Source organism: Cyprinodon tularosa, unplaced genomic scaffold (genome assembly GCF_016077235.1).
Source record: "Cyprinodon tularosa strain WSP-4 unplaced genomic scaffold, ASM1607723v1 ctg343, whole genome shotgun sequence".
Lineage (NCBI taxonomy): Eukaryota > Metazoa > Chordata > Actinopteri > Cyprinodontiformes > Cyprinodontidae > Cyprinodon > Cyprinodon tularosa.
In genome coordinates, this window is record NW_024039056.1 from 1,312,136 (window position 1) to 1,325,557 (window position 13,422).

The window sequence follows — 13,422 nt, forward strand, 5'->3', positions numbered from 1 at the left end:
GTCTTTATCCTATAGTCAGAGCTTCCACACCAAATACTATTGTACTCAGTGTGACTCTTAAAGGAAAATTCCGGTTTTTAACACTTTTAGCCCATTTTCTATAGTGTCCAGGATGAAATCGAATGATCGACACCAAAATTTTGACGATTGGTCCTGTCTCTGCTATTTGGCTCATGCAGAATCCACCCCTGGCTGCTTCAGAATGGCTTCCATAGTGCATGTCCGATAATGTCCTTAAAACAACCTTAAACGTTCTTTTTTTAAAATATGCTACTCACCGGGTCGTCAGCGCTGTTCAATGACGTTCCAAAAAACGTTTCGTGAAGAAAAAACGTTCCTGTCTTGTTTTATTTAGCATTTTGTAAATCCCAGAACTATTTTTTCCGATACATCACAACCGCTTATAAACTTCCGCTTCCCGTTCGAATCTGAAGCGTTGCACACTCCAGACCACTAGTTGGCGACGGTATCCTCTACCGTCAAACTCAAAGTCCAATATGTCCTCCTCAAGAATCCACCTTTCGTATTCCATTTTCAGAGTTTTTTAAAGTGTTTAACAGAGACGTTAGCAGCTCGACGTCGGAGTACACAGAGTGAAGCAGAAACACTTGGGCCTTGCGAAAAGACTTCAACTAAGTGTAAACAGGCCCCATTGACTATTCCAACAGAACTCAATGGGATTTACAAAATGCTAAATAAAACACTACAGGAACGTTTTTTCTTCACGAAACTTTTTTTGGAACGTCATTGAACAGTGCTGACGACCCGGTGAGTAGCATATTTTAAAAAAAGAACGTTTAAGGTTGTTTTAAGGACATTATCGGACATGCACTATGGAAGCCATTCTGAAGCAGCCAGGGGGGGATTCTGCATGAGCCAAATAGCAGAGACAGGACCAATTGTCAAAATTTTGGTGTCGATCATTCGATTTCATCCTGGACACTACAGAAAATGGGCTAAAAGTGTTAAAAACTGGAATTTTCCTTTAATATGGTGCATTTAGAGGAGTATTTTTTCCTACTGACTCCTCACCAACCTTTTCCAGTCCACCTGTAAACAGGAATTTGGTTTTCAAATCATAACCAGATTTTATATGCATCTATGATAACCACACAATATATAAAGTGGTTTTATCATTCATGTCTGCACTGATTTTTGGCAGCGATCAGATATCCTGCACTGGAAGCATATGATGTAACACTATGACTTGAATGTGATGAGATATGGATGACTCCTCAGTCCCAACCTTGTTTACATAGAGGCATCCATTAATTAAATGACTTGCATAAACATAATCTATGTTTGAAACTGACCGAACCACAGAAGTGTTCTGGTCTCCACTAAGGCATAATGCCAGGTCAGCTAAGTACCCCCCTGAGTTTGTGTGTTTATTTTTGTAAGTCATGGCTGCTTGCAGGTGGACATCATCCTGCACAGCTAAACAAGCTGACAAGTGCTGAGCGATGGTTACAAAGTGACACAGAAAGGAGAGACGAGTGTGTCAACAAGGGCAGAGATGCAATGCATTGATAGAGCAGAGAACAGACCTGGCCGGCTGGTTGTGTAAACAGATGAAAGTAATGATAAATGCCCAAGTTTTTGGTGTTCAGAGTTTTCTGTTTGGACCCCTTATGTGCTTGATATGCACGCAGTCTGTAGTAATGCATGCTATGTTTCGTAAAATAATGCACCCCTTACGTCTTAATACAGAAGCTGCTAAGTGAAAAAGTTAACATTTGAGACCTGGAGCTTAGGAACAGGAAGTTGAAGCAAGCAAGCAGTTAATAATTAGTATTCACCACCTCTGCCTCTGGACATCTTTTGTTGATTATTTCTCCTTTGTCTGCTGTGGGTGGTCCAGTGTTTGCTTTGGTTTGGTGCGAATGGACAATGCCAGGCTCTGTAACCAGTCAGCTAGGCACAAAAGCCGTCATTGAGATCAGAGCTGTGCAGCACTGCCAGTGGCTTTGCACCACAAGTCACTGGATGACAGAAAGTGGGCATTTAATGCACTGATGTTTCTATGTTGTATTTCCTCTCTCCATAAATCATTTGACAAGACGGAAGTTATCTGCCAAGCAGCTCTAATGGTGCCATATACTGAAGGTTTCTGATTAGATTTGCATACATCTGCATTTCTTCTCTGACTTTGAATTCCCTTTCTATTTTTCCTGTTTTCCTCACTAGTTGGTCTTTTGGGGTGCTGATGTGGGAGATCTTCACCCTTGGGGGTTCACCCTACCCTGGCATTCCTGTAGAAGAGCTCTTCAAGTTGCTAAAAGAGGGACATCGCATGGACAAACCTGGAAACTGCACCAATGAGCTGTAAGTTTAGTACTTTACTCCAAAAATAAAATCTTTTCCATCCAATTAAAGTCAGCCTTAGTTGTTGTTGCACTAAGCTTAACATTTTTGGAAGTTGTTCTCCTATGTTACCACCTCCCAAAATTCCCAGTAAAATCTAATCCAACTGAATGCATACAAAAGCAACCACCCAAACACAAAAGATTATTATTATTCTTACAATTAAAAGTGATAAAGTAGCCATAGCCTGATATGTGAATATTGTAATTTATTCTAAAATTCTATTTACATTAACATTTAATAATTATTAGGAGAAAAAATAAATAAAACTCATTCTGACCCCTTTTCATATCCAATTTTTTCCTCAAAGGTAAAAAGATAATTTTACTTTACGCGTTTATGTGGATGTAGCGTTAGCAACATTAGCTGTTTGCCATGTTTCATTTAGCATTGTTTCCTGATCACACCAATTATAAGTTAATAGTTGCACAAGCAGCAACACCTTCTAACTGCCTGCAGGCGAGTCGCTGATTGGTGGAATCAAGCAAAGTGGAATAATATTAACACCCTTCCACGAATCCATCAAGGAGGACATTTTTGATCGCATTCTGTGGAGAGTTTTTTCTGGTTTGAACCAAGAGGCATCAAGAAAAAACCAAACACATTTTCTGTCTCCAGATTTTCTTGGAGGTTTTTCTGAAACCCAATATGAACAGACACATTTTAAGATGGAAAATTCAGATTTCTGGGTGATGGGACCTGCAAAAAGCTCCAATTTGGAAATTTGCATCCTATGTATACCGATATATTGGCTCGCTAATATTTTGATGACTATTAGCCTTTCATTCTTGTATCAGCATTTGGTCGCTATATATATGGATGCATTCATTCAGCAGCTATGCCTTGAGATCACACAAATCTCATGCACTGCAGTAATACATCTTTCTTTTTTGATAAAAATTAGAATTGTCTGAATTTTGGTAATCATTGCTTTCATTTTTATTATATAAATGAAGTAAAAAATCAATACTGGCATAAAAATCAGGTTTGGTTATACTGGTGTCAAAATAATAGATATCGGCCTTAAGGAAAAACCTGTACCGGTCAATCTCCAATATGTTGATGTTAAAGTATATTTTCTCCTCTCTCAGGTACATGATGATGAAAGACTGTTGGCACGCCATTCCATCACAGAGACCCACCTTCAAGCAGCTAGTAGAGGACCTGGATCGAATCCTCACCCTGAACACTAATGAGGTGAGTCTAACTGCCATTCACACCTCTCCTTTTCGGTAACCGTTAGCTCATTCGATCTGGGTGGCCGGAATTCATGCCTCATGTACCTTCCTTGCAAACAGACCTTTAAATGCAATAAAAGACTAAACACAATAAAGGGAGGAGAACACCAGTTTTTGAGTGTTGCCAGAAAGTTTATAGAGCTTGGTTGACGTGAGGCTGATACGGTGCTGAGAAATGACTGGATGATCTTATCCTTACTCAGCATAGCTGCTGAGGTCCAGTCGTCACATCAATGCCTCATTCCCTCTTTTTCATTCGCTTCTTTGTCTCTTTCAAAAGAGGCCGCCAATTGAAAGCTGTAAAGAAATGTCTGCTCTGGAGTTGGACCCTTGTGGACTTATGCCAAAAAATCCCAACTTAGAGTTCAAACTTTTGAAATGTAATAAAGCCCCCTTTTCTTGCCCCTTTTTCTCTCCCTTTCCTTCACCCCAAACCGCTGGCAGATGTGGAGATCTTTAGTAATATGAGCCTGTTCGTGTTGAGCTGGGAAAATGGAAGCCAGTGCTCATTTTCTACAAAACCCCAAGAACTCTTCATCCACACAGCGATGCCCAGTAACAGCCATTAAAGTCAAGGAGAGGGGGGAAAAAAGGGGGCCTCCACAGACACAAACATCTTTGCAATACTGGACTGAGTCAAAAATTAATAACAGGATTTCTTGAGGTTTTCATCTTTCCCTTTTCATGGCGGTTAGCTGAACTCTTCCAGCTTCTTGAATTGTTTTTCAAACCGTCTCCTATGGTTTACGTCAAGAATTTCAACGCCAGATTTCTGACTGAATGTATGTGGATACAGTTAAGGTCCAGTATAGGGGCCCCAGTTCCTATGAACATTCATACTCTATTAACATATTTTTACCTTTTATCATGTAGTGAACTTAAATTTAGAATTTAGACATTTTTTTACAGAACAACGCAGTAATGCTTAGTACTGTATTTAAGCGGAACTAGATGTGCTTTTCAACCATGGTTTAGAAAAATAAATCTGAAAATTGTTGCTTGCATTTGTATTTAGCCTCTCTAAGTCTAAACATCTTCTGCAACTGAAGCTGTAAATCATTTTGAGGCTGTCCGTAATGGCACAGATCAGGTTTAAAATCTTCACCCATTCTATTGTCCTTTTTTTACACATGCATATGCAAATAAAAGCATACTCTTGTAGGTTTATTAAAATTCCGCCTTATCTGCAAAAGCACAAAATAAGTCTGTTTCTAAAACGTTAAAGAAGCTTAGAGGTGGTACTTTGGGTATTTAAAATCAACAGAATCATGGTTCTGATTGACCAGCAGCTCCTCTGTCATGAAAAAGTCAGAAAGACACTAAATACCAGACATTCAACCATGCCTGCTAAACGCTGAGAATAATTCTGCTCCTGAAGGCAATGCTAAAAGTCCAAGGAATCAGCTCTATTTTCTAAAAAAAAAAGGACTTTTTGGCTTGTTATCTCCCATCAGAACAGAGTTTCTGTTTTAATAAAATTATATATGAGGAGAAAAAAATGAATCTTGGATAATTTCATCTTCTCTTCAGCAGTGGGTCTCTGCAGCCCCCCTTAGAATTAACATTGGCCTTTTGGCTGCTTCTTGTCCACATCCTGTGCTTGTCTTTGCCTTTAAGTTCAGATCTGAGGCTACGTTTTGGGTGGCTCGCAGCTATTCAACAGAACTTCACGGGTTTGGTTCTTAACATCTGATCTATCTCTAACCGTTCTGCTGTGTGATCAGGTCAGCTTGAGCTCTGCTGGATAAGACAGCAATAGTAGAAGATAATTTTTCTATTCTATTCCGTAAATTCTCCCAGAATTTGGTATGGTTTAGATGAATATCAATATAAAGGTGATCCTCCCCCCCTTCCCTTGAAAGTCTTGGTGAACGGGTTTCAACTCTTGATCTATCAGCTACTGGGTTGCGCCTGAAGTTTTGCAACTTTTTTTGTATAGTCTAAGTGTAGATGTTTTTTTCTAACAGTCTTTTTCTCCCCCATCTGCATCCTCAGGAATATCTGGACCTGTGTGCTCCTACGGAGCAGTACTCCCCCAGCTTCCCTGACACCCGAAGCTCCTGCTCCTCCGGCGATGACTCCGTGTTTTCCCACGACCCATTGCCGGAAGACCCATGTCTCCCCAAGTACCAGCACATCAACGGGAATGTCAAGAGATGAGCCTCTGCTGGCTCAGATCCCTCCCCCAAACCAAACCCCCCGCCCCCCCGAAGCCAACTTTTGGCCTGCCCCAACCTCAATGTCGCTGAACAGACGTAGCACAGACACCTTCCTTGAAACGGACCTAAACAGGGACTTGCACTGCCACACGCCGAAACAGAACACTCAAGGTCTTAAAGAAGGGGACAGAGGCTGATATGGAGGCTCCTTCAAACTGACTGAATGTACTAACATTCTCTGAGGCTTCCTCCTTCTCTCTCTCTTGTAAACACACAGCTTTTTCTCGTCTTCTGGTTCTCATCTTCCCAACCCGAAGCTCCGCAGCACTACTTGTTTGGTGATCCAGTAGCAGTGCTTGGCATTCCAAGATTTGTTTACTCCCGGAGGAATGTATGGACTAGTATAAACTGAAAAATAAACAAAGTAAGAGGAAACCATGAAACTAGAAGACGAATAGGAAAATGGACTTACAGATGGAGCTCTGACTAACAAAACAGGAATAAGAGGAGAAATTATATAAAAACTTCTCTCCTGCTTATTTTGTGATATTGGTGCATCTCTCTTGATAGATGTCTGGAGAAAGAATCCCCATTAAATGTAAAGTGCTGGCTATATTTGTAAATATATTCAAATATGTATAAAAATATATTATATATTTACTATGAATTATTTTTTGTATGGACTTGGAAATAACCCCCTCCAAACCTTGCTCCCATTTTTTGAGGGAGGTTATGCTGACAGATGTCCTATATTTCTTCTCATACACACTCTGGTCAACACACACCTTTTCTCAGTAACATTTGAGCATTGGCTTTCAGGGACTTCGCTAGTATGTTAATTTATTAAGTTACGTATTTTAAAAATGAATTGTAAAAGAACAAAAAAAAGAAAACCAACAGGATGGTGGAAAGGATTACATTAATGCTGATGATATGAAATGATCCGTTAAATTTATGGTAATTTAAGAATAATCCTTCAGCAGTAAACAGAAGGTTTCTATTTTTAGATGTTTGGAGAAATCCAGATTTTGTAAGTTTTATACATGAATGTGAATATTAAGTTAAAAACTTAAAAAAACTGTACATTTTATAGTCATCTAATCCTTCTCTTATATAGATATTGATGCCATTTCTATCCCGTTGTTTTTAGCCACGGTTTAGGCAATGAAATATTTGGATATTTATATATAAGTAAAAGAAATGTCTACTTGCAATCATCTTCCTCATTTGTAATAAAGAAATAAACCTAGAGTTCCTTAAAATAATTAAATTTGGAAAATATCAAATGTTTTTTTTTGCTTTTGTTTTTTTTTTTTTTTTTTTTTTTACTGGACCAACATTAAGATGCTGTTTTGCAGGTGTTCATGCTGCATTTGCAAAAAAAAAATAAATATGGAAAAACCACCTTCACTTGTTCATTGCATAATTTTTCAGCGGATTAAGCCTCAGTATTAGAGGTGCATAGAAACCATTGTTTACTTTCCTTAACACCCTCAATATATAAATATATATATATATATATATATATATATATATATATATATATATATATATATATATATATATATATATACATATATATACATATATGTGCACATTAATAGGGTTAGATTATTGTGTTCACATTTGCTAGACATTTTAGTTCAAAGGACCAGAGTATCACGAGGAAAATATATCATGAATATAATTTGTTATCCACACTTATTATCAGTTGATGATCCAAAGTTTGTTGGATTCATATAAAGTTGAGGAGGATTTTTTTTAACAGGAACAAAATATTTATATATATATATTTTTATTATTATTATTATTGAGTTAATACTTTATGTGGGTCATATAGCTCAGTGTCCAGGGCACTATTTTATAAGGGAAGGAATCAAAGAAAAACTCTAAAATATCAGTTTTTGAGTTTGACTTTTCTGATAAACATAGCTTCTGATTTAATGATTTTGTGCTTTTCTGAAGGATTTGTCAGTTTTTAAGATGTTGGAGAATCTATTTTAAAATATACCTCTATAGGTAAAACTTGAAGGAAGAAGAATCAACATGGCGGTTGCCTATAATTATTGTTTACAACATTATTTTGTTTTTTAGATAACACAAAAATCATAAATAAAATCAAGCCTCATCTTCAAGACTAAATATTCTTCATACTTCAGTTTATGCTCTCTGAGGCTTCAAACGTCAACTGTTTTTTTTGTTATGTTTTTTGGCATTGGAACCACCAAAGCATGAACATGTTGTAATACTCATAATAACATTATCTGACTATAGGTATGGAAAATGCTTTATTTCTTTTTTCAAAACTATTCAATGTAAATTGTGGCTTATTTGCTGGAATTTTGCACTCTAAATTGCTGTGATTGTGGGTTATAGCCTACAAAACTCCTTTAGGTGTCATATATTTGTTTTTAAATTACCTTTTTTTTCAAGCTTTATATTTTTCAAATGCTACATAGATGGAAATGCTATAAAACTCCACTTTGTCGTTAGGTCTGCATTCTTTTATTGAAGCTTCAACTTCATCTGAGGCTCAGTTTAGCACTGAATACATTAATGCTGACCTGAAGCTATCACTTGATCAAATATTTTTCTCAACATCACTATATTTCACTGAGATGCCCCAGCTTTAATAAATATCTTTTTTTTAAAGATTGTAAGGAATCTTTAAGGTAAGCTGCAAGGGAAAATGTAGATTTACTTTATGCACAGGAGGTTCAGCATGTAAAGAGGCTTAAAACTAATGTTGTTGGACATATGCATGCTGATTCATACATGATTATGATAGATGTGCATCACCATAACACGGCATGTTTTCAATGAACTCTACATTCAGAAGGTTTTATTTTTTACATGTTAGGGTATAAGAAGTCGGACGAATCTCCAGAGGAGCTGTAAGTGAACGAATTTGGGTTTTTCACAAATTTTAAGAAACCCAACGTCTGTTGCTTAAATAACAAAAAAAAAAAAAAAAACGATAAGCAAAACTGCAAAGCTCAGCGCAGTTGCAGAGTAAATCTGGTTGAATTAAATACTTAATTCCTGGCATGCATTGAAGGCCATTCTGTTAATGAAAAAGGAAACTTGTAATGATAGCCCTGATTTTTTGCTCGATCCGTCTGACGGTGATCAGCCAAAAAGGATTTGCTAGCCTTTCTAATATACTCAGAGATGGGATAATTGATTTCCCTTATCAGAACTGATTTAATTCAGCAAAGCGAGTGACTGATTTACTCGATTTGATCTTTGAGTTAATCACAGCCGATCTCCTATTGACTTTAATTAGAAATAGTAAACGTAGCCATTCTGTTTTAGTGTCTGGTTAACCATCTTGCACATTACATGTAACAGATACAAAGGTTAACTTGACTCATTATGCCAAAAAATGGCTTTAAAAGTAAATGAAATATTATATATGAACAAAAGTAAATATTGAGTATTCAAAATTAGAAAGACTGCTCTGCTCCAGAGGGTGGTTTGGCTGATTTTCAATTGTTAGCTTTTAAATTATATATAAATTCATATGTGATATTTCATTATACATCTAGTCCAATTTGTGAGATTTACCAAATTATTTAAAGTTTAGACCAAAGGAGAAAGTTTGGATGTATTTGTCCCTTATTTTATAAGGTTGTTCTAATAACAGAAATATTCGTTTGTTTCTCTTGAACTTAAATCAGAGTAGCCATGTATATATTTTATCATTTACACATATATATTCTTCTCTGAAACCATAACTTTACTTTAACTTCCCAAATATTTGGTAGGAGGTTAATTAAAGTGGAGCAATACTTGTGCTCATGGAGTATTATTAATATATGAATACAGTTTATATTAATTTGACATTTCTTTTATCAATAGTGTACATCTTCTGTCTGAAAAAAAACTTGTTGGTTGAAAGGAAATAATCCAGAAACTAAACCTTCTGGGTGTACCACTATGAAAAAAAGTCAGTAAAGTCACTGAAATTCAGACTGTGGTCAAACATAAGCCTCTGGATCTATTTCTTTAGTTATTCGACCAAACTTTGCTTTGCTCCAAACCACACGAGTGCAGATAAAAGAGCTGGATGTTCCCTTTTAGTTTTGGAGCTGTCTATACTTTTAATGACTTTGACTTTTCTCTATCTGTTAAATGTTACAGTGATTAAATATGTGAGTCTGACATGAAGGTGGCTCTTCATTTAAAGGTCAACAATGCACGGTTTCATGATCTGGTCCATGAGGAGCTGCAAGCTGCACCAAATTGTAACTTAGTGAGGAAGCCAGGTATTCTATAGGCTGATTTGTTTTATGCTTTTCACATAAACCCAGAGACCCTCTATCACCAAGGTGCAGCTTGTTTTGAACAAACACTCTTGCAGCGGGTTCATCCTCTTCAGTAGACGTGTCTCCTCATGTCTCCGGAACCTGAAAAAAAAAAGGAATTGAAGGGAAAAGTCAGTCACACACATTCCTCTTTTTCCATAGAATATGGAGGGACTGAGGGGGATTGGGAGGAAAAAAGAAAGGGTGGCGGGATAAACTATTAAAGGGGTAGTCTGAAGAAAAAGAGAGCCGGATATCCACACTGTCTTTCAGACAGTTTTATTGGAGTGACTGTCTATTGTGCTGTAGACTGATGGCACACATAAGGAGGGTTGAACACCATGGACACCAAACAGAGGATTAGCCTAGTCCCTTTTTGAGAAAATGCCTTTAGAGATCTCATTGCATTCAGAAGATGCAGCATATCCTGTAACATGCTTCTCCTTTTGAATGTTATTTGCAGGGGAAATATGGCACAAAACTAGAAACATCTATTTATATTTGACATTTATCTTTAATTCAAGAAATACTTGCCTTCTAAACTGATAATCATGACCCACCACTTTCAGTTGGAGCCCTAAATGAGTTTTCATTTGGGTGGCTTCTGGTTATATAATGCCAAAAGATTAACCCACTGACCCTTAAATATTAGCTCTCCATGTCTTCAGGGAAACAGTCCGGAAGAGACAACTTTTCAAAACATCTCAGATTTCTACTCACAGAGTTTTATATATGTATATATATAAATACTTTAACCCTTTTATTAATTTATTAAATACAATCCCACTATTACTTCTGGTTCTGCAATGTCTTAAAGTTTTATTACAAATCTATATTTTAATAAACGTTAAAATATGGCCTCTATAGTTAGGTTTAGATACTTTTTGTTTGTGAGCCTATATATGCCTTATTTCATTTTTTTATATTTGCTGCAGCACACTAAAAATTTTAATGCAACAGTTTTTGGCATTTACTTAATCATATGTAGTTAATTTAACATTTATTATTGTCTCATGTTAGCAGGGTAGGACATAAAACAATTGTGTTAAAGTAACTAAATACGATTAAGTAAATGCCAAAAGCGATTGCATAATTTTTTTCAGTGCAGTTGTCCGTTGAGGAAATCATGGATTGCTGTGAAAAAATGCAAACCTCATGTTTCAGGGAACAAAAAAAAAGAATTTAGATGTTTTGCTTAGTGCAGGTTTGGAACAACAAAAGAGAATAGGAGAGCTCTTCTGACACAACTTCTATTTCCCTCGTCAGAGAAATTTATTTTTAAGGAGACATTGCATGGTAACAGGGATTTTAGGACAAGAAACTTAGAGTATGCTGCAGGCGTTAAAGGAAACGAATGAGAATGGACAAGTCGCTTGAGAGAAAATAATTTAATCTGACAAGTCCTTTCATCAGTTAAAGTTAAGTTAATATCAGTTATTCAGTAAGAACAGAATAATTTCTTTAAATAATATCGTTAAGAAATGTCCTTCAGTAATCTGCTTCAAAAGGGAAAGCTTATGTATATTTTTGAGTCACTCCACAGATGATACATTTCAGACATCTGTTTTTCTGAATGTTTTGATGATAATGTGTTACAGCTAATAGTCACCTAGCATTCAGTTTATTAGTCGTAATACTACTACTGGTGTGAGGGATTCCCTTTGAGTCAATGAGTTGATGCAAAAAAAAAAAAAAAAAAAATGGTTTTCCTTAGATAGAAAACTTTGAATCAATTTGACTGGATGATCTGGCGAACTGAAAAGTGCCTTGAGATGACATGTGTTGTGAATCGGCGTGATATAAATAAACTGAATTGAATGGAATACATAATAAATTTCAAATTCGAATTCCAAAATGTCTGCTTATCATATGTCTATGCATGAAGCTGTATAGGCAGTTAATACATCACCAGGGCTCCATTGCATAGATTATTGCATCCATGTGGCATGGCATGGGGGTGTTTAGGCTGTGTCTCTGCTACAGTACAGCAGAAGTCCTGTAAGGCCTAGGTTGCTTTAATAGTGGCCTCCGACTATTTTGCGTAGTTAGTGACAAAATATTCTAGACCAACACCAGCAGATAGGGAGTCTATTTATCCCTGACTGTGAATACTTTACTCTGGCCCATTTTGTTCCTCTCCACTTTACTTTCAAACCTCTGGTACCTTGACTGTAAACTGCTTTTATCAGAAAAGGGAACTTAGAACTACCAAGATAGATAGTAGTAGTTTTTGCCCCTTAGCTTAGGCAAAACTCTTCTGATTTTGTTTCTGGTAATGACATTTGTAGCCCATGTCCTAAAAAACCCCTTTCAAACCCAACCACCTAAGTCCTTTACAATCCTCTCAAGCCTAAATTTACCTCTGTTGATTTTCTGCCACACTTTGTCCTTTTTTGAAGCATAGACAATTTTTCTAAATAGTTTCCTTTGTTATTTTTTATTGTTTATATAGATTTTAAATTGTAATCAAAGTAGTAATAAAAAGAGGTGAAAGTTTGAAAAAAAAAACTATTTATGTGTCATTAAGGAAACGAAAATCAAACATGTTCAAAAACTTTAAAGGCAGTCTTTACGTTCAAAGGTGACTGATTTGGATTTCATATTAGGCAGCTTTTCGTTTGAGAAAACATTTAACTGAACAGTTCATTTGCTTCAGAGTTAAACAGGAGGCCCCTGGGCCTTGTGACTGGTTGATAAATTGCATTGGCTGACATTTTGGCTGTAAATGCGATTTTCACCGAGCTCCTGATTTCTTTTCCTTTTTAAATCTTTCTCCACATCCTTTACGTCCCAGTCCTTCTCTCCCTTGTTCGGCCATCTGGTGGGGCCTGGTGTGTTTGCACAAGGCTCAGCCTGCTGGAATGTCAACACGAGGCTATTGGTGAGGGCCAGAGGAGCTTACATCCACAGGAGATAAGACCCCCACGGACTCCAGAAGAGGAGGAGGGGCCAGAGAAGTGGAGGTGGTGTAGGTTAGAAGGTGAGTTAGAGTTTAACAAAGCTGCTATGTGACCCCCCCTTCATGGCTCAATTCAGAGCTGAACACTTTCACCTTTCACCAAATTTAAACTGATAAGAAAGACAAAGGGTCTCATTCTGTTTGAAAGACATATATCCTTTTCTCCGTCTTTAATCTTATGATTCTTATAGAAAATATTTAATTTGCACCCCTTTTTTTCTTTGTTAAGAGATGTCTGGGTATGTATCTAATAAGAGTTCTCTCCTAAACCTCCCATTTGCACCGTGAGTAAAAATGGTTCATTGCCAGGTCAGTGCTCAGAAGAAGGAGGGGTATACTTTTGTTTGATTAAGGGCTTGCAAGGCACTGTGTCTTGTTCTGCATGGAAGGATAAA

At 36.9% G+C, this 13,422-nt stretch overlaps 1 protein-coding gene across 7 annotated transcripts in view; it reads left to right on the top strand.

Moving 5' to 3' along the window:
- Positions 1–6,258, top strand: part of fgfr2 (fibroblast growth factor receptor 2) — a 54,461-nt gene extending 48,203 nt beyond the window's left edge. For 6 of the 7 annotated variants that reach the window (XM_038294720.1, XM_038294714.1, XM_038294713.1 and 3 more), the window contains 3 exons: positions 2,188–2,325; positions 3,456–3,561; positions 5,598–6,258. In XM_038294720.1, the coding sequence (XP_038150648.1) occupies positions 2,188–2,325; positions 3,456–3,561; positions 5,598–5,762 (409 nt within the window). In that variant the 3' untranslated portion in view covers positions 5,763–6,258. The remainder of the gene's footprint in view (positions 1–2,187; positions 2,326–3,455; positions 3,562–5,597) is intronic. The other variant, XM_038294716.1, reaches the window with a different exon arrangement.
- Positions 6,259–13,422: the final 7,164 nt, after the last annotated feature.